Source organism: Littorina saxatilis, linkage group LG13 (genome assembly GCF_037325665.1).
Source record: "Littorina saxatilis isolate snail1 linkage group LG13, US_GU_Lsax_2.0, whole genome shotgun sequence".
NCBI lineage: Eukaryota > Metazoa > Mollusca > Gastropoda > Littorinimorpha > Littorinidae > Littorina > Littorina saxatilis.
In genome coordinates this window covers 35002847-35025122 of record NC_090257.1, presented here as the reverse complement: position 1 = coordinate 35025122, position 22276 = coordinate 35002847, and the positions used below count along the sequence as shown (strand labels likewise).

Sequence of the window (22276 nt, the reverse complement as noted above, 5' to 3'; positions counted from 1 at the left end):
TGGTCCTCGGGGGGCATATCGACTTTTGTTTTATATTTATTGACCGCGGCCTTCGGCTTTGGTCAATAAATATGAACAAAAGACGATATGCTCCCCCTCGGACCGACAAAAAAGCTGGTCTGTCAACAACCCATCAAACATCTTATAATATGCTCCCCCTCGGACAGACAAAAAAGCTGGTCTGTCAACAACCCATCAAACATCTTATATTGTCATCATTTTCACGAGTTTTCATTCACAAACACCTGGGAAATAAATCTCATGTTCCCCATGCAATAACTCGAGGTGGTGAATGGGTTTGAGCTTTCAGGTGAAACGTGGATTGTCAAAGTAAAAGCCAATCAGGCTGATTGTTTGATGTGTGGAACCATCGCGGCTTTGGATTTGTGTTTCCGAGGACAACGATTGTAAGCATTCACTCTGAAAGACCCAATCAATGTTGATAATTACCGCGGCGACTCATGGTCAATTTGCAACTTATCTCTGTAATCGCAAAATCCACAACGAAAAGTCATAAACACTTAAAAAGAAAAGAAATATGCTCAACACTTACTGAACTCACACGTATGATCGCAGCTCTGTACATTTTCAGACTGGAAGAAAAGCGTCAACAAGCTACGTTTGACGTCACATACAAGGTTGACGTGTTATCTCGAGCTACTGTGACGATGCTTTGTGGCCCGGAGTTGGATTCTAAAAATTCGTCTCCCTGTGGGTTATTGTGCATTTTGTTGCACAACCAAAATGATGACAAAAACGATGTTTGGTGGCTTGTTGTCAGACCAGCATTTTGTTGTTGGTCCTCGGGGAGCATATCGCCTTTTGTCTCATATTTATCAACCGCGGCCTTCGGCTTTGGTCGATAAAGATGAAACAAAAGACGATATGGTCCCCTTGGACCAACAAAAAAGCTGGTCTGTCAACAAGCCACCAAACATTCTTATAATGTTCGCTTTCTGCTTGGAAAATAAATGTTTTGTGTATGAGTTACAAAGACCCATGTTAACTTTTATTCTGACTTTGATTCCAGGGAGCACTACAAAAACTTGCAGCTGTGTGGAGCCGTCAATGTGCCAGAGAATGCAAACATGTGTGTATTAATCTTTTCCTTAACAACTTTATTGTCCCATTACTGGGAAATTCCGGTCCCTTCCTCCCCGTGGAAAGCTAGCAGTAACAGAGTCGCACTACCCAGGTGTGTGCGTGTTTAGGTGTATTTAGCCACCTGCGCTTATGGCAGAATGACCAAGGTCTTTAACGTGCCACAGTGGTGACACGGGGGTGGAACATGAATTCCATCTTTGAGTTTGCTCATAAAGTTGACCCGTGTCCGTCCCTGCCCAGATTTTAACCTGTTACCTGCAGATCACAAGTCCAATGCTCCAATGAGCTTCGGGGCCCCTAACTATTTTCTGATCGTATTTGTTTTCGTCAGGAAGCACACACACCATTTGTATTCATTTCACTGTCGATTCTCGAGAGGTGGCAGAGAATAAAGATGCTTAAATTGAGGGAATATTAAAATAAAGAGTGATTAGAAGTATTGGTAATTAATTTGACAAAAGATCTGATAATGAAGGGGTAATGTACGTGTTTTGGAGTTTGTATCTGTTTGTATGTTTATTTGAATGTGTGTTTGTGTGTGTGTGTGTGTGTGTGTGTGTGTGTGTGTGTGTGTGTGTGTGTGTGCGTGTGTGTGTGCATGATTTGAATACCAGTGACTTCATGTGTATTTATTTTAGAGAGGACCAATGACGTAATTATGACTTGCTTTTCTTTTCTTTTTTCTTGGTGCAAACTCAAATTCTCTTGTATTGTGCTTTCAGACCTCGAATCGACACAGACACGTACCTCAATTCTTTGGCTATCAACAGGGAGGCCACTCTCGCAGCTCAGAAATCAATGGAGATTGAGGACAAAGACCAAGGTGAGTAGTGATTGGTTAAAATTAAAAATGTTAAATTATTGCCTGGTTTGGATGTGGAGGGTTGCTGTTACATGCTTGCTTATGATACATGCAGCTTTGACATGGGATCGTCTTGTTCATGTTATAGGTTCATTTCATTTGGGAAATTGGGTTTGCTTCCTCCCAGGGGAAAGCTTGCAGCAACATGAGTCGCGCTACCCAGATGGGTGCGTGTTTTGGTCAAATCAGCCTCCTGCACTTATGGAAGAATGACCAAGGTCTTTTACGTGCCACTGTGGTGTCACGGGGATGGGACATGGATACCGTCTTTGAGTCTGCACATAAAGTTGACCCGTGTCCGTTTCTGCCTGGATTCGAACCCTAGATCAGACTGCCTGTGTGTATAAGCTGTCCAGGAAGTGTCTCCTAACTATACCTTAGTTTTAAAGATAATGAAGAAGAAGCTCCCCCCCCCTCCCCCCCGGTTGCATTTTTTTATATTGTTCTTTCTTTCTTTTCTTTTTCTCTTTCTGTCTTTCATTCATTCTTTCTGTCTGTCTGTCTTTATTTCTGTCTGTCTGTCTTTCTTTCTTTTTTTCATTCTTTTTTTCTTTCTGTCTTTCTTTCTTTCAAAATTCCTGTTCCTTTTTTTCTCCATGTCAATGTTTGTGTATATTGAGTCAAGCATGTGCCTTTGGGTTTTTTTTGCAGACAAAGAAAGTCCAGTGGTGCGAAGACGACGTAATACGTCCACCCCATCTTCCCCTACCATTGGCATTGCTGACTTGAAAACTTTGCGCGGTTTGCTGATATCACCACGAGCCTCTCGTTTCGTACGTGTGACTCTTCATGTTATTTGCTGCATACGTCTCCCCCATAACATTAGTGAATGTGTCCATATGTCAGTGTGTCCATATGTTACTTATTTTACTTAGTGTGTATGTGTGTGAATGTGAATTTATGGCTTACTTGTATGTGAGCTTTTCTGTGTGTGTGTGTGTATCTGTGTGTGTGTGTATCTGTGCGTGTGTGTGTGTGTGCGTATGTAACTGCATGTGTATCTGTACATGTGTGCGTGCATGTGTGTGTGCGTGCACCATAGTTATCATACTCAGTTACATGGCACGGTTGATAACCACACCTGGTCTTTTCAGCCAGCACATGTCCCATACATAACCAAACATTTCTCTTCACAGAATCTCCACAACTTCGATCGCAACATAAAGTTTGACGACACCCATAACCTGCAATCCGAGATCATCAAGCGATCTGAGAGGAATCGCCGGCTGGAGCATCTCATGTCCACCATTCACCCGCCACTGGAACGCAGCTTGTCGTGGAAGGAGAAAGATTCGGCGGTCGCACGCGATCGGGGCGCTGATGTTCCTGATAAGAGGTCTGGCAAGCGGGCGGTATCTGTGGATCTCGGGGCCACTTCTGTGTCCTACAGGTTAGTAGTACTGTGGTACCCTCTGTTTTAAAATGGTTAAATATTATGGGGAGTAAACAAAAAAAAAAACAAGTGGTAAAGTGAAGTGGAGGTTACAGATGGTTTGTGTTGGGGAGGGCAGGAGTGAGGGGGGGGGGGGGGTGGGGGTGAAGGGGATGAGATAGGATTAATAATTCTCAATATAAGCCCTACATAGCGCCTTAGTCGTATACTTTATGTGTTGGGGGGAGGAGGGGGGGTGAGCGGTGTAAAGGTTGGGATGGGAAGGAAGGACAAGGGAAAAAGTATGGCAAGGTTTCTGGAGGGTAGGGAAGGGGAAGATGGATGTTGGAAGGTGGGATTGTGGTTAAGGAAAGCAGATTTTGAGAGTAAGAGACAGGGGTTAACAGTAACCCAGTGGTTAGCATAATGCTCTGAACTGTCTCCGCTCCTGGATTTGACCCTTGGCAGGGCACATGACAAATCTACAAAGATTCTCTAAAACAATTTGACATTTGCTGATTCATAACTGCCTGTGAGAGGACAGCACGTTTCGCCCTGCAGTCCGGCCTGACGATCTAACAGCGAACGACAAGAAGAAGATAACTGCCTGTTCAGTCTTCCAGTGCAAAGGGTACCACTGCACCAAGATGGTTGCACGTGTCAAAAACTCTCCTCCTGACATGTGGTGGGAGGCTGATTGCCCGTTGCACGGATGCTCCTGAACATGTGGTGGGAGGCTGATTGCCCGTTGCACGGATGCTCCTGACATGTGGTGGGAGGCTGATTGCCCGTTGCACGGATGCTCCTGACATGTGGTGGGAGGCTGATTGCCCGTTGCACGGATGCTCCTGACATGTGGTGGGAGGCTGATTGCCCGTTGCACGGATGCTCCTGACATGTGGTGGGAGGCTGATTGCCCGTTGCACGGATGCTCCTGACATGTGGTGGGAGGCTGATTGCCCGTTGCACGGATGCTCCTGACATGTGGTGGTAGGCTGATTGCCCGTTGCACGGATGCTCCTGACATGTGGTGGGAGGCTGATTGCCCGTTGCACGGATGCTCCTGACATGTGGTGGTAGGCTGATTGCCCGTTGCACGGATGCTCCTGACATGTGGTGGGAGGCTGATTGCCCGTTGCACGGATGCTCCTGACATGTGGTGGTAGGCTGATTGCCCGTTGCACAGATGCTCCTGAACATGTGGTACAGTGGAACCTTCTTTTTAAGACCTCCAACATCTGAGGAAATCAGGTCTTAAAATACCGGCACGGTTGGCCTAGTGGTAAGGCGTCCGCCCCGTGATCGGGAGGTCGTGGGTTCGAACCCCGGCCGGGTCATACCTAAGACTTTAAAATTGGCAATCTAGTGGCTGCTCCGCCTGGCGTCTGGCATTATGGGGTTAGTGCTAGGACTGGTTGGTCCGGTGTCAGAATAATGTGACTGGGTGAGACATGAAGCCTGTGCTGCGACTTCTGTCTTGTGTGTGGCGCACGTTATATGTCGAAGCAGCACCGCCCTGATATGGCCCTTCGTGGTCGGCTGGGCGTTAAGCAAACAAACAAACAAACAAAGGTCTTAACAGGGATGGAGTCTTAATATTGTGGTAAATTTACAGAGCATGAACAAAAAGTCTGAAAAAAAACAGGGTGTTAAAAGGGAGGGAGACTTAAATTGATGAGTCTTAAAAGGGGGGTTATGGGCGGGGATGTAGCTCAGTCGGTAGCGCACTGGATTTGTATCCAGTTGGCCACTGTCAACGTGAGTTCGTCCCCACGTTCGGCGAGAGATTTATTTCTCAGAGTCAACTTTGTGTGCAGACTCTCCTCGGTGTCCAAACACCCCCGTGTGTAAACGCAAGCACAAGACCAAGTGCGCACGAAAAAGATCCTGTAATCCATGTCAGAGTTCGATGGGTTATAGAAACACGAAAATACCCAGCATGCTTCCTCCGAAAACAGCGTATGGCTGCCTAAATGGCGGGGTAAAAAACGGTCATACACGTAAAATTCCACTCGTGCAAAAAACACGAGTGTACGTGGGAGTTTCAGCCCACGAACGCAGAAGAAGAAGAAGAAAAGGGGGGTTCCACTGTGTACACAATCCCTCGCAGATGGCAAGAAAGATGAGAAAAAGTTCCCCCGAAATCGGCGTATGCTGCCTAAATGGCGGGGTAAAAACGGTCATACACGTAAAAATCCACTCGTGCTAAAAACATGAGTGAACGTGGGAGTCTAAGCCCATGAACGAAGAAAGAAAGGAAATGAGAAAAAGTGTGCGTTGGAGAAAAAACGTTTGTGGTTCTGAAACATACAAATCACTTCATTTTTTTGCAGTGCTTTCATCGACAGCTTAAGGTGATCTTCTTCAGGCTTGAATACTGATACTAACTGTTGCCATTTTTAAATGTTTGCATTTTCCATTTGTGTCATATCATGATATGTGATATTAGTAGGATTTTCCTTTTAAAAAAAAAGTTTTTCCAGTGTTTTTTAGATAATCAATACATGTGTGTAAAATGTCGAATATGCTTCAATATAATGATGATTGTTGTGAGTGTCTGTTTGTGGTCATTTGTACACAACCTGTATGCATTATACAGTTGTGCTCTGACGTCAGTTTGTAACAATGTTTAATCTTCAGATTTTCTAATCATGCGTATTTGAATCTGTGTTTGCTGGCCTTTTCAATGTCTTCTGCTGTATGAATGGTAATGCTGATGTGTGTGAATCATGGTGTCATGCCGTTAACGTCATTTTCTGATGTTTTTAATAATTTTTTCTTCTTATAAGCTTTCTTTTTACATTTAATCAAGTTTTGACTAAATGTTTTAACATAGAGGGGGAATCGAGACGAGGGTCGTGGTGTATGTGTGTGTGTCTGTGCGTGTGTAGAGCGATTCAGAGTAAACTACTGGACCGATCTTTATGAAATTTTACATGAGATTTCCTGGGTATGATATCCCCAGACGTTTTTTTCAATTTTTTGATAAATGTCTTTGATGACGTCATATCCGGCTTTTTGTAAAAGTTGAGGCGGCACTGTCACACCTTCATTTTTCAATCAAATTGATTGAAATTTTGGCCAAGCAATCTTCGACCAAGGCCGGACTTCAGTATTGCATTTCAACATTGAGGCTTAAAAATTAATTAATGAGCGAGCGTTGACGCGTTGAGCTGTCGTTATGCGCCATACATGGCCCAGCTCATCCGGCTTCAGCGTGTTTTTATATCGGAGTGATCCTTCTCCTAGACTGGTGGCTTTACAGGGCTGTCGAGTCCAGTCTACCCGGCTATTTGGCCATAGCTGGCTGGTTTGTTTATCTGAGGTGACCTTCCCCAGGGCTAGAACTTAAAATGCGGCTCTTGTTCGCATGATGCTCCCGTCATTGGACACCTGGGGTGTTTCTTGAGTGTAACAGTGCCACCTGTTACCTCGCCCCATCCTGTTGGAAGCACCGCCAGTTGGTCCGCGACTGCTTATTCGTCCTGGCAAGCCTGGCTTATTTCGCAGCTAACCTCCATATCTGAAGGCCATCACACTATCCGCCACCTGTGAACGCGCCTGGTTGGGGGTGGTCGCCCCTACTGTCCCAGGAAATTAATTAATGACTTTGGTCATTAAAAATCTGAAAATTGTAATTAAAATTAATTTTTTATAAAACGATCCAAAATTACTTTTATTTCATTCTTCATCATGTTCTGATTCCAAAAACATATAAATATGTTATATTCGTATTAAAAACAAGCTCTGAAAATTAAAAATATAAAAATTATGATTAAAATTAAATTTTCGAAATCGTTTTAAAAACAATTTCATCTTATTCCTTGTCGGTTCCTGATTCCAAAAACATATAGATATGATATGTTTGGATTAAAAACACGCTCAGAAAGTTAAAACGAAGAGAGGTACAGTAAAGCGTGCTATGCAGCCCAGCGCAACCGCTACCGCGCTAAACAGGCTCGTAACTTTCACTGCCTTTTGCACTAGCGGCGGACTACGGTCATTGTGAAAAAATGCAGTGCGTTCAGTTTCATTCTGTGAGTTCCACAGCTTGACTAAATGTAGTAATTTCGCCTTACGCAACTTGTTATCTTCTTGTTTTGCTGTATTTTTTTGTTCTTTTCTTTCTCTTCTCTTATTGTCTCACGTTATTCCTATTTCTCTTGTCAACATTGTACATTGTATTGTTCTCAGAACATTGTCAGTGTTTTGTTTCCTTTTCTCTTGTTTCTTGTGTCTTCTTTACTCATCTTTCTTCCTTCGTTTCTCTCGTGTCAAATGTGTGACTTTTTCAGAAAGATCGGCATAATATTATGTTGTGGCAAAAAAATACATGCAGTGCAAAGCATCTGATTGCCAAAGTGCCCGCTCTCATTTCATTTTACCGCGTCAGGATCAGTGTTGCGCTAGCTATGGTGTATTCTCTGCTTTCAATGACTTCTATAGTGAGCGTGAGGATCTCTCTTACATGTACCAGCAATCTTCCTCTTCTCTTCCTTCTAACTTCTGTTCCAGCAATCTTCTTCTTGTTCTCTTCGTTCTCCCCCCCTTCCCCCGTCGCGATATAACCTTCGTGGTTGAAAACGACGTTAAACACCAAATAAAGAAAGAAAGTTCTCTTCGTTTTTGGCTCACGAAGTGTAGCCTATGCGATCGTAACTTTGTCTGTCTGTGCGTTTGTGCGTGTGTGTGTGCGTGTGTGTGTTTGTGCATGTGTATGTCTGTGGTAGAAACTTTAACATTTCCGAGTCTATGTGTGAGTGGTTATCCAAGACTATGGATAAAGCTCGCATAAGATTACGTCACGGTCAAAAGTGTTTGACGTCAATTAATGCATCATGACGGCATGCCTCCCTGTAGTCTTTCTCTCTCGCGTGGTGTGTGTGGTCTCGGTCATTGTTATTTTGAGCGGGCCGAGACTAGTTGGCAGTCGTGTCCCTGTAAGTAGGCTACATAACTAACATGCAGACAGACAGATCTAGATCTAGTGTCTCTCTTTCTTGCACAGTGTCACCTAAGCTTACTGTGTGTGTGGGTGTGTATGTGTGACGGAGTGATTGAGTTTGTGTTACTGTTTGTCTATTTCTTACGTGAGCCTTGAAGGCTTCGCCTCTTGTTCGATATTTGCTCCTCTTTGACATGAACAATTTGATTTGGTACTGGCAGAACAATAATGATAATGATGAACAACCCCATTTGGCAAGAAGATGCTTCTACTTTTCAGGCTCGTCAGAGGTAGAGCTATTGAAGAAGTCTGAAGAATGGATGGACTACTGCATGGATTTTGATTTTCATTGGCACACAACTTCTTTCCAATCATCAAACGCTTTGCTGTGGTTTTGGCAGATCTGCTTAACTTATTTTACACGCTGGGGGAAAGATGACACCGAAAGGACTGCTATAAACTTTTACAACATTCTGAAATGTTCACGGCCAATTCGGCAAATTTGCAGAAGAAAATGAATCCTAGCAGCATACGTGCTACTGCACGCCAACAGAGGTGCATCTCGATTCAGCAGTTCCACTTTTTCCGTCGATTTTGTGAAAACTCGCCTGCATTGAGGCTCAACCAAGGGTGTATTAGATGATATATAGACGTGATATTGTTCTGTGACAATTTTTCAAGGGATGATAGAAGGTTGGTGCTGTACAGACCTATGTATGAAGGAGATCTTTCTGTCTCTGGCACATTTTTCCAGAACTAAATGGCTGTGGTGGGAGGAAATTGAATGATGTATGCACCAAGGGATCGTGGAGGTTCTCCTGATTTGGGTGATTTTTGGTTTCAACTAAGAAAGGTGATGATTCACACACCAAATGACCAGTGAAACACTTCCATCAGTCTTCATGCAGCACTTTGATTGGTAACAACGGACGATGACCCAACCTGCCTGCAATTATTTCCATGGTAACAGTGGATGGTGTCACACATCTTGTCTGCATTCATTTCCATGGCAACAGTGGATGTTTTCACCAAGTCTGTCTACAATGGCTTCCTTCTCTGCAACAGTTACTCCTGGTAACAGTGGATGATGTCACCCAGCCTGCCTGCAAGGTTTCCTTTGTAACAGTGGATGATGTCACCCAGCATGCCTGCAACGATTTCCTTTTTAACAGTGGATGATGTCACCCAGCCTGCCTGCATTTGTTTCCTTGGTAACAGTGGATGATGTCACCCATCCTGTCTGCGATGGTTTCCTTGGTAACAGTGGATGATGTCACCCAGCCTGACTGCATTAGTTTCCTTGGTAACAGTGGATGATGTCACCCAGCCTGTCTGCAATGGTTTCCTTGGTAACAGTGGATGATGTCACCCAGCCTGTCTGCAGTGGTTTCCTTGGTAACAGTGGATGATGTCACCCAGCCTGTCTGCAGTGGTTTCCTTGGTAACAGTGGATGATGTCACCCAGCCTGTCTGCAGTGGTTTCCTTGGTAACAGTGGATGATGTCTGGCATTATGGTTTCCTTGGTAACAGTGGATGATGTCACCCAGCCTGTCTGCAATGGTTTCCTTGGTAACAGTGGATGATGTCACCCAGCCTGTCTGCAATGGTTTCCTTGGTAACAGTGGATGTTGTCACTCAGCCTGTCTGCAACGGTTTCCTTGGTAACAGTGGATGATGTCACCCAGCCTGTCTGCAATGGTTTCTTGGTAACAGTGGATGATGTCACCCAGCCTGTCTGCGATGGTTTCCTTGGTAACAGTGGATGTTGTCACTCAGCCTGTCTGCAACGGTTTCCTTGGTAACAGTGGATGATGTCACTCAGCCTGTCTGCAACGGTTTTCTTGGTAACAGTGGATGATGTCACTCCCTGCCTGTTTTGCAATGGTTATTCTTGGTTACAATGGATCATACTATTCTGCTAGTGTGTAACCTTTTCCTTAGTAACAGTGGATGATGATAGTTACCCAACCTATGTGCATTGGTTTCTCTGCAGTGTTTTTTTCCAGTAAGAGTGCATGAAAACAATAAGCCTGTCTACAGTGGTTTCCTTGGTAACAGTGGATGATGTCACCCAGCCTGTCTGCAGTGGTTTCCCTGGTACTGGTGAAAAGTGCAGTGGACATATTATATTGATGGACAGAGAATTTTATTTTTTTTATCTACATTGGTTTCCATACCAACAGCTGGAGACCGTGGTTTGCACGCAGATGTATCTTTTTGACATTTGCGTCTTCAGCCATATTTTTCTTAACTGTGGTAATCAAGATTGTAACATGGAGCCTGATGTATCCAGAAAAGACTAATGCTTTTGGGTAATTTCTAATGTAGCAAAGCCATTTAATATATTATATTATTGTGGGAGAAACTTCTTTCTTCATTGCGCTTCGTGGTAAAGGTAGCAATAATTATGGAAGCATTCAACCTCAGTATCCTTGAAATGTATTATTATTTTTTTTTTGTTGGTAGATGAAAATAGAATTTTCATCGGTAACGATAGCTGCAATCAAGCAAAAATTATGTCAGCATTCAAATGGTACTGGGTACCCTTGAGTACCCTTTCATTTCATGGTAATTGTAAAATTATGAAAGTACCTCAGTACCCATGCAATGCTTTGTTATTTATCGTTTTCGCATGGTAATGGTAGCAAGAATTGTGGAAATCTTTAGCACCAGTTCTCATTGAAATGCTTTAATTTTCAGTATAAGTGAGTGGTAGTATGAGGGTTCGTATGTATGGGGGGAAGGGGGTGGGGTACGTTGGTATGAATCAGGTGGATGTGCAGCAATAAAGAAATGTACATTCCCAGTAAGGTAATACATTACTACGTTGCAAGCCCCTGGAGCACATTTTTGATTAGTGCTTTTGTGAACAAGAAACAATTGACAAGTGGCTCTATCCCATCTCCCCCCTTTCCCCGTCGCGATATAACCTTCGTGGTTGAATACGACGTTAAACACCAAATAAAGAAAGAAAGAAATGTACATAAGCTGCATCCGTACAGGATATTGCTTAAATATTGTCCCCCCCCCCCTCCATCCATCTGTTCCCACACACCCCCCTCCCTATTTTGTAAATTGTGTGTGTGTGCATTTATGTGTTCATTTGGGTGATTGATATTTAAGCTTCACTCATTGTGTGAGCCTCAATCAGTCTTTCTTGCTGTTCACACAGACCTCTGATGCCCAAACCGACCTCTCCCGGCAGCCCCGGCAGTCCCTTGGACTCCGTGTTCGAAGAAAATGAAGACGCTTCCACCACCAACCAAAAACCAGAGCAGTCCAAAAAAGGGAAGGCTACACCAGGCAAAGAAGAGGAAGTTGAAGGTCACGATGAAGGTCAAACTGGGTCAGATGAAAGTCGACCGCTGATGAGTGACGTGGACCCGCCCCCTACTGGAGCTGTTCCCTCGGAGACTGGATCCGGAATCGCCCGCGGGCAAGGGTCAAAGTCCAGTCGTCACCGTCTCCAGAGGCAGGATGACATCAAACCTTCTGGGCCGGATGAAGTTGTGTAAACTAAAGCCTAAGTGATAGGTTTATACATGAAGGTCTAGGTCATGTCATTTTACATAAAGGTCAAGGTCAAGTTGGCTTGTTTGTATGATCTCTGTCGGAATAGGTGTTAAGTTTGCACTCTGAAGCGATGGATCCTAAATTTGAGATAAGTGATACATTTATACATGAAAGTCAATGTCATCTAATTTGTACATGAAGGTCAAGGTCATGTTGATTTGTTTGTATGATCTCTCTGTTGGAATAGGTGTCAAGTTTGCACTCCGAATTTGACATTTGATGTGAAATGTAAAAGCGATAAATACAGGTATTCCTGGATGGTCAAGGTCATCATGACATGTTGAGATTTTCTGTGAATGGAAATTGTGTTGATACAATAACTGAAGACTCTACCTGCTTTTTAATGCCATTTTGATTTTAATTTTGACATGTACTTGCGCAATTTTACTCTTACATCTGCTAATCATGACTAGTGTACTTATGTTTATTTCTTGAACTGCATCCGCTGGGTATTCGTGTATATATAGTGTGTATTGCATATATGAATATTGTGTGAACAGTACATGTGGTGATTTTTGTCTGTATGATTAATTGTTTTATGTAGGTTGTACATTTAATTGTTCTATTTTGTATATGTTCTTTTGTAAAGGGCCTAGAGCCATAGGTTAGGCACTTAAAAATGTCCAGTTATTATTATTATTATTATTATTATTATTATCATTATTATCCATGCATTTGGAGGATAAGGTTAATTGCATCTGTGTATCTTGATGTCATGTGTGTAACATTTATACATAAGAAGTTAGAGTGCTTTTCACATGAACACACCTACAACACTGGAACTCCGCTGTGGGACATGAAAACCTAAAAGTGTTAATAAACACTTGAAAGTTGAAGGGCATTTTAGTCAACTGTTCAGGAACCAAAAATGAAAAGTGTTAATAAGAAACTTAAACGGCAACTGAACTGTTAGAAAAACAAAAATAAAAAGTGTTTATAAAAACTAATAGGGCATTTTACTGAACAGTTCATAAGCCACAAATTAAAAGTGTTCATCAAAACAATAAGGGCATTTTAATAATCAAGGGGCATTTTACTGAACTGCTTATAAACCAAAAATCAAAAGTATTGACACAAACTTAAAGGGCATATTACTGAACTGTTCAGACACCATTGCACAGTGTTGCAGGTAGAGTGGAACAGTGATTCGTACAATAGATGACATAATAGAGTATTTAAATCAAACGAATAAGTCTGGTTTTATATTGGCCCTTGACTATCGTAAAGTGTTTGATTCCATTTATTTATGAGGAATTTATGATAAAAGCATTTCGATCATATGGTTTTGGTGAAGATTTTCAAAAATGGGTTAAGCTTTTAATGACGGATACTTTTAGTAGTATTAATCACGGAGGGTGGATTTCAGAACCGTTTCCTATGAAGTGTGGTATAAGACAAGGTTGTCCATTTTCACCCCTGGCCTTTATATTTGTTGTGGAAATACTTGCCATTAAAATTAGGAAAAGTGATATAACGGGTGTTGAATTACCCTTAAAGGTGGAAGAGGAGAGTGCCTTGAAAATTAAACAGTATCAGCAGATGATACAACATTATTTTTACAGAAGAGTGGTGATGTTTTTAAAGTTAAAGATATAATACAGTTTGCACAGTTTTCAGGACTGACCCTGAATGTTAATAAAACCAAAATAATGAAAATTGGACAGCATTGTGGTCAGCAAAAGTTGTCCTTTGAGTGCACAGATAACATTAAGATTTTAGGTATTTGTTTTTTAAATAATGATAGAGCAATAAATGTTGAACAGAATTGGGTATTAAAAGTTCAGAAAATTAAGAAGTTGATTAAGATATGGAGTTTGGCGCTGTAGCGGTTGCGCTGTGCTTCACAACACACTTTACTGTACCTCTCTTCGTTTTAACTTTCTGAGCGTGTTTTTAATCCAAACAAATCATATCTATTTATTTATTTATTTTATTTATTTATTTATTTACGAGTATTTATATCGCGCACATATCTCACCACACAAGGCGACTCAAGGCGCTTGTTACCTATTAATGCCGTGTGAGATGGAATTTTTTACACAATATATCACGCATTCACATCGACCAGCAAACCTCAAGCCTATTAGGCGAGAATTCACCTTTCACGGCCTTTATTCCAAGTCACACGGGTATTTGATGGACATTTTTATCTATGCCTATACAATTTTGCCAGGAAAGACCCTTTTGTTTTTGGAATCAGGAACCGACAAGGAATAAGATGAAATAGTTTTTAAAACGATTTCGGAAATTTAATTTTAATCATAATTTGTATATTTTTAATTTTCAGAGCTTGTTTTTAATCCGAATATAACATATTTATATGTTTTTGGAATCAGAACATAATGAAGAATAAAATAAAAGTAATTTTGGATCGTTTTATAAAAAATTAATTTTTTTAACAATTTTCAGATTTTTAATGACCAAAGTCATCAATTAATTTTTAAGCCACCATGCTGAAATGCAATACCGAAGTCCGGCCTTTGTCGAAGATTGCTTGGCCAAAATTTCAATCAATTTGATTGAAAAATGAGGGTGTGACAGTGCCGCCTCAACTTTTACAAAAAGCCGGATATGACGTCATCAAAGACATTTATCGAAAAAAAGAAAAAAACGTCCGGGGATATCATTCCCAGGAACTCTCATGTCAAATTTCATAAAGATCGGTCCAGTAGTTTAGTCTGAATCGCTCTACACACACACACAGACAGACAGACTCACACACACACATACACCACGACCCTCGTCTCGATTCCCCCTCTATGTTAAAACATTTAGTCAAAACTTGACTAAATGTAAAAAGAGAGAAGGAAACAGTTAAAGAAAGGATTGAAGCAGCCTGCATGCAACTGAGGTCAAGAAAGAAAAAAAAGTATTCCTGAAAGGTCAAGGTCATCATGACTTTTTGGCTGTACAGGGTTTTTTTTTAGGCTAGATGACTGTTGAACATGATTAATCATAATAATGAAGAATAGCTTCATATCGAGACATCTGGTTTGGTATGAATATTAAGTTCATATGTAATTAAAGGCTGAGAGATGCTTGTTGTGTTGATGTTGAGGTAATCCTCACTTATACTTGTTGTGGTTTTCTTGCTTACTGTAGCATTTTTTATCTTGTTGGCAAGTAATCGTTGTTGAACATCAGGGATATCATCTATTTCACATGTCGTTATCACATTTTTGGGATATTTGCAATATTATGCACCAAATTTTTATTTTTTTTTTTAATTTGCAAATCATATTGTGTGATTGAAATTTTGTTCATGAGATCTTGGATTAGGTTTTGTCAGATGATTGCTTCAATGCAAACCGTGATAATACTCAGAAGTTTTAAATTCATTTGCTCAAACAAATCACAATTTTCTAGCAACAAATTCATACAGTTCAAAGAAAATGATGGTGAGCTCTTATGACGGCTTACTAGCGCCAAAACTAAAAATTAGTAATTAACCCGTGAAAGTTACTAATTTTCACGAGAAAACGTGTTAATTACTAATTTTCTAGTGTTAATAACTAATTTTCAAGTGTTAATGTCTAATTTTCAGTTTTGGCTCGCTTCCTGACGGCTTACTAGTGCCAAAACTAAAAATTAGTAATTTTCACGCGTTAATTACTAATTTTCTTGTACCTCGTGACTGTGGGGGCTCAATGCGCATGCGCGACTGTTTCACCTGCCAGAGCAAAACATCCTTCGATTCGAAACTTTTCTGGTCCATAGTTCTTTAATTAGATGTAAATTAACACTAAGAGCTGAGCGCATGTGTAGATAACCGCGACATACAACTGTCTGTCCGAAAACTTGTTGAATAACGAATTCTATCGAAAGATATTTGTGAAAGTGTGTGAGTCTCGATGAAGAGATCCGTCTGCTAGTCGTCGGACCTTTTGCACATGTCCGACCGGCCGCCATTTTTCCTCTCTCGGTTCGAACATTTTCGGATCGATTGTCCTTCCCTAATACACTTTTAAGCAAATGTATGAGTGTGGTAGTGGAAACAAATATGAAGTACAGCTGTCTGCCTGACAACTTGTCGAATAAGGAATTATATTGAAAGATATCTGTGAAAGTGTGAGACCACAGCCGATCAAAAGTCCGTCTGCTACGAACAGCTTCGATTCGAAAGTTTTCGGGGTCGATTATTCTTTTCTAAGATACCCAAAACAACGTTTAGGATAGCGCTATTGTAGAAAACAGTGACATGCATCTTCCCGTCGAATAACTTGCTCGATAAAACCTTCTGTTAAAAGATATTTTAGAAATAGTGTGAGAGTGATGTTCGCCGGACGTTGAAGCCTCTCAGTGCGGACTCTTAAAATCCGACTACTGTGACCGAAAACGAGGCAAAAATGAAAATTAGTAATTAACACTGTTAATTACTAATTTTCACGTGAAAACGATAACCCTAGGTTTTGGCACAAGTAAGCCGTCATAAGCTCTGCCAACTGTAAGTTGACAGTGGGTTGAAGAGATTGAGTGTGTGTGTGTGGGAGTGCGTGTGTGTGTGTGTGTGTGTGAGTGTGTGTGTGTGTGTGTGAGTGCGTGTGTGTGTGTGTGTGTGTGTGTGTGTGTGTGTGTGTGTGTGTGTGTGTGTGTGTGTGTGTGAAAGGGATTGGGAAGATTGGGTGTATTTGTTTATAAAGCATTAAAAAGTATTCTGGCCAATGTGTACTTACTATTACACACATGTTTTACTTGAACGTTTGCACCTTAAAAAACTTTCCAAATTGTTGCCATAGTTGCAACAATAAAATATCCTTACTCGTCCCACCATGCTAAGAATATCCAACACTAACCGGTGTCCAGGCAATTGAAAAATTGTGATCGTGATAAAGTTCATATCAGCTTATTACCAAATTTATAGTGAGCTTGCTCCATTAAAATAAGGCTTTAATTGTATAGTGTGCTACACTGAAGTACAGTGGTTTCACTTTTCTTTTCTTTTTGAAGTGAACTTTGACATCAGTTTGGCTTCATTTATTATACATTATATTTTTTTCCCAATGTATTAACTACCTGATAGACTAAAGATACTTTTCTCCTTTGTGCATGGATTTCAGTATGTTTTACTAATCATCATTGATTGGATTTGATTTGGATTTGATTTCTTCTTCTTCTTCTTCTTTGTTCGTGGGCTGAAACTCCCACGTACACTCATGTGTTGTTGTTTTTTTGCACGAGTGGAATTTTACGTGTATGACCGTTTTTACCCCGCCATTTAGGCAGCCATACGCCGCTTTCGGAGGAAGCATGCTGGGTATTTTCGTGTTTCTATAACCCACCGAACTCTGACATGGATTACAGGATCTTTTTCGTGCGCACTTGGTCTTGTGCTTGCGTGTACACACGGGGGTGTTCGGACACCGAGGAGAGTCTGCACACAAAGTTGACTCTGAGAAATAAATCTCTCGCCGAACGTGGGGATGAACTCACTCTGACAGCGGCCAACTGGATACAACTTGAATCCAGCGCGCTACCGACTGAGCTACATCCCCGCCGTGAATGAATCGGAGTGAAAGTTTGGTCTTGTCAGCCAATTTGATGATTTATTTTCCAGTTAGGATGCTTTCCTTTGTTGTTTCTCTTCCATTCCGATTAGCAGCGTCTGTTTATTTCCTTTTGCTTAATGTTTTGTTCTGTTATGTTTTGTTTGTTTGAATGTTTGTTTGATTGTTGTTTACATTATTCTTAATTATTGTATAATACCTTTGCATCTTGATTAAATATGATAGTATTTTGCTCTGAATTTTGCCATTTTACATAAATGTGTAAAATTCTTTGCTCTTTGTAGCAAATAAGTTGCAATTTGTCGTTTTTAGTAAATATCTACCTTGTCATCTCCCGGGCATTGTCACCAAAAAGCCGCTTTTGATACTAGCCATTCTTACAACAACCACAACAACAAAACTCAGAAAATTGGCTTGATGTAAATTGAATGTTGTACTTGTTTTGTCAGCTTGCACAGTAAATGGAGGGGGTGGGGGGTGGGGTCTCAAAAGGTTTTACTGTACTTTAGGTCTAGAGGGCCTGCCATTTTTAGAGCCTTACCATTTCAATTTGACCAAGAAAAGTATTCACTGGTTGATTGGTTTCTTCGCTGGAATTTTATATAATACCAGAAGTATTTTGAAGCTCATTTTTCTGCTTTCTTTTGCTGCTTCTTTTCTTTGTTTTGAGTATTATTGGTTTTATTTTATTCAGCGTGTTGGTATAGGGTGTGTTAAATTTTTGTTTAAAGCATGTGTTTATGCAATAACTGAATTCTCTACCTGCTTTTTAATGCGGTTTTGATTGTACATTTTTACATGTTCTTGCGCAATTTTACTCTTACAATTGCTAGAAATTGGTGTGCGTTTGATTTCTGTGTATGGAACTTGTGTTGATACGTACAATAACTCAATACTTTACCTGCTTTTTAATGCCATTTTGATTGGTAATTTTGACATGTACTTGCGCAATTTTACTCTTACAGTTGCTAATTCCCGCAGTGGGGCACTGCGGTTATGAAATTAAAAGCCCCTCCTGTTTTTGGAACCGCAGGAGCTTTCTAGTTTGCTGTTAGGTAGATTTTTGGTTCCTCTTTCCTGTCATGCTCTCTTTTTCTTCATGAATTCTTTTCTTTTTTCTGCCTTCTTGCTCATTCACCTGTATTTTTTCCAAAAATCTCTTCTCTTGCCGCTTGTCTCGCGATTCATGTATAGTTTAATCTGTTAGTGTTCTGATGTAAGTCCAGCAGTAGATAGGTTAAGCCTATTTTAACATACTGGAAACTGGTAATCTTCCAGTAGGTATTAATTTAGTTTTACTAAAGCCTGCTGGGACACAAGTAATGGGTTAGTGCATTTGTAAACAGGAATCGCTTGACAAGTGGCCCCCTTCATCCCCCCCTTCCTCGTCCTGATATGGCTCTGCGTAGTCGGCTGGACGTTAAGCAACAAATAAACAAACAAACAGTTGCTAATCATGACTAGTGTACTTATGTTTATTTCTTGAACTGTATCCATGCATTTGGAGCCTAAGGTTGATTGCATCTGTGTCTTGATGTCATGTGTGTAACATTTATACATTAGGAATTAGAGTGCTTTTCACATGTGCACACCTAGCCTACAACACTGGAACTCCGCTGTGGGACATGAAAACCTGTTAATTAGAAACTTAAACAGCAACTGAACTGTTAGAAAAACAAAAATTAAAAATGTTCATAAAAACTAATGGGGCATTTTACTGAACAGTTCATAAGCCACGAATTAAAAATGTTCATCAAAACTATAAGGGCATTTTAATAATCAAGGGGCATTTTACTGAACTGCTTGGAAACCAAAAATCAAAAGTGTTAAAGACTTAAAGGGCATACAGTGGAACGCCCCTTTTAAGACCTTGTTTTTTCAGACTTTCTGTTCAGAACTTCTGTAAATTTACCCCCATTTTAAGACCTGAATTTCTCAGATTTTTTGAGGTCTTAAAAGGGGGGTTCCACTGTATTGCTGAACTGATCAGACACCATTGCACAGTGTTGCTGGTATAGTGGAACGCCCTTGAAAGACCCCCCCTCCTCAATATAAAACTTCCTCCCCTTAAGACTTTCTTTTTTCAGATTTTTTGTTCATAACCTCTGTAAATTTACCTTCTTTTTAAGACATGATTTTCTCAGATTTTTGGAGGTCGTAAAAACGGCGTTCCACTGTAGCTGCAATTAGTTTGCTGTACTTTAAGAAAGAGAGCCTCAAACAGAGCAACAGTTTACAATGATACCGTGGAGTTACCCCCCTTTTATGACCTCCAAAAATCTAAGAAAATCAGGTCTAAAAAAGGAGGGGGTTTTAAAATGGGGGTACATTTACAGGGGATATGAATAGGAAATCCAAATAACTAAGGTCATAAAGGGAGGAAGTCTTAAATTTGGGGGGTTCCCACTGTGATTCAATCAATCAATCAATATGAGGCTAATTATATCGCGCGTATTCCGTGGGTACAGTTCGCGCAGGGATTTTTATTTTTTTATTTTATTTTATATTTTATGCAATTTATATCGAGCACATATTCAAGGCGCAGGGATTTATTTATGCCGTGTGAGATGGAATTTTTTTACACAATACATCACGCATTCACATATGCCAGCAGATCGCAGCCATTTCGGCGCATATCCTACTTTTCACGGCCTATTATTCCAAGTCACACGGGTATTTTGGTGGACATTTTTATCTATGCCTATACAATTTTGCCAGGAAAGACCCTTTTGTCAATTTTGGGATCTTTAACGTGCACACCCCAATGTAGTGTACACGAAGGGACCTTGGTTTTTCGTGTTATGAGGCTCCCACCTTGTCCTAAACACCATAGATGAGCACCCATATTTGACTGATTAGTGGCTAGAGGCTAAAAGTTTAAAAAAAAATGTGTGTGACGTTTGCACACAATAAAACAAATCAGAACTTCACATTGATTGTAAATGTAGAGTTTGTAGTTATCTTAAAAAGGAATGTTTGCTTTGTATCCTTGGAATATGTATTCGCTTGCTTGTAATATAAAGACCCCTTTAATTTTGTACTCGCATGTAACCATGTTTAACAAAGACGATACAAATCACAATGTTCAACGTTTTGACCCTAGGTTCTTCCTCAGGAACACCAAACAGAGCGGATAATAATAATGATAATAACTGGACATTTTTAAGTGCCTAACCTATGGCTCTAGTCCCTTTACCACAAAAAACATATACAGAATAGAACAATTAAATTTACAACCTACATAAGTCAATCATACGGACGAGGACAGACGAAAGAAAAGAAAGAACAACAGATGTGGAGCGGACTTGATGAGGGCCTGACCTTGAGAGGTCACAGCATCAAACTTCTTCTGAAGAGGTTCACGAATAAACAAAAAACGGACAGAGGATTGCTTGTGGTTATTTGCAGGGAATGAAGTGTTGATACTATACTTATAGCCGTTTCTGTGATGACTGTTCATACCCAGCTTGCGACATATCATAGTGATCAAGACAACTGAAGTGATAATCGGCTTGCTTTGTACAACTTGGCTTTGGTCCCTCAGCTTTCGTGCTTCCATGTTTTCTTGCCTTTTTGACTGAAATCTTCTAAAGATGTTATGTACCAATTACCTCAGTGTTGAATTTCAACCTTCAGAGACTGATTTCCAAGGGCTTTCTGCTTCTGTGTGCTGTTGCTAAACTATCATCTTTATTGTACGTGTATCTGTTTATATAAAGAAAGTAAATAATGCCTTTTTAATGGGAAATTATTGTTCACCGAGGACTTTCACATGTTTGAACATATTTTGTCATGATTCAGATAGTATGAAAATGTTTGAATCTATTTTTGCTACTCAACTGCACATATTTCATTTGCACCTGTATGCTTGTATTTAATAAACTAGTAACTTCAACTATGTTTGCAAGACTTTTTCTTTTCATGTGTGTGTATGTGTGTTCATGTGTCTTTGGGAGTATATGTGTGTGAGGACATTGAATTTTAAAAACTCAACTTTAATTTCAGTTGTTTTCTGGAATTCTGTTCCATTTTACAAAGTATTTCTTACTGTGTCTGTTCATGTTTGTGTGTGTGTGTGACAGATGTGTGTGTTTTGAGTTGAAAAAAATAACTTCTCAAAATAGAGTTCTTTTTCAATCGTGCTAAAATTGTAACAAAATGCACTGCTCATACAATCATCAATCATCTTTATTATTTACTGTTATTTGTAGTCATGACTCGTCCAAAATGAAAAGATGAAACACACAAAAATCCTTGCACTTCATTTTCCATGAAACATGTTAGAATGAGTCACACCACAAGTAACACAGACAAGCCTACCGGTAATTCCATTTCATCATTCTTCCATTTACCCGTCCACTGGACTTCTCATACTTAACAATGAACAACACATTGGACCATGCTTCTTGTTTGGATAGAACTCTTCAGATATACGGACCTGGACTTAATTCTTTGATGCGAATAAAAGTTACCACAGTCATGTCAGATCTGTGATTCTGATTGACAGAGAAAACCTGTTTGAACAATCATGATTCTTCCACCTGCATGAGACCAAAAGGCAGGATTCAAGAAACTGACAGTGAGGTTTTTTGGAGGTTGCGATTGCGAAAAATACCGCTCAAATTTGCAAGAGAATGTGCTAATTGGCTTCATACCCCTGATCACCTTATGCATTTTGCAGACCAGAATTTGCCAACGATCACACATACCAATAATTCGGTCATGGCCACCAGTCAAAAAAAAATGCAGTATTTATGTTATCTATCGATATCCAAAGCAAAAAAAACTATCAAATTGAATATAAACCAGTAGGTCTGACCAGCTGACAAACTGCTTTTAGTATGTTGTGATTTTAGTTGGTCGAATAATGGACGTCAATGTGATCACTACAAATGATACTCACAATTTGTGACCC

The 22276-nt window shown here is 40.4% G+C and overlaps 1 protein-coding gene across 1 annotated transcript in view; it reads left to right on the top strand.

Moving 5' to 3' along the window:
* LOC138945590 (Na(+)/H(+) exchanger beta-like) overlaps window positions 1-18810 on the top strand; it is a 49281-nt gene extending 30471 nt beyond the window's left edge. Inside the window, exons 20-24 of the mRNA XM_070317040.1 lie at window positions 1031-1090; window positions 1827-1927; window positions 2618-2739; window positions 3103-3356; window positions 11457-18810. Coding sequence (XP_070173141.1) covers window positions 1031-1090; window positions 1827-1927; window positions 2618-2739; window positions 3103-3356; window positions 11457-11799 — 880 coding nt within the window. The 3' untranslated portion in view covers window positions 11800-18810. The remainder of the gene's footprint in view (window positions 1-1030; window positions 1091-1826; window positions 1928-2617; window positions 2740-3102; window positions 3357-11456) is intronic.
* Window positions 18811-22276: the final 3466 nt, after the last annotated feature.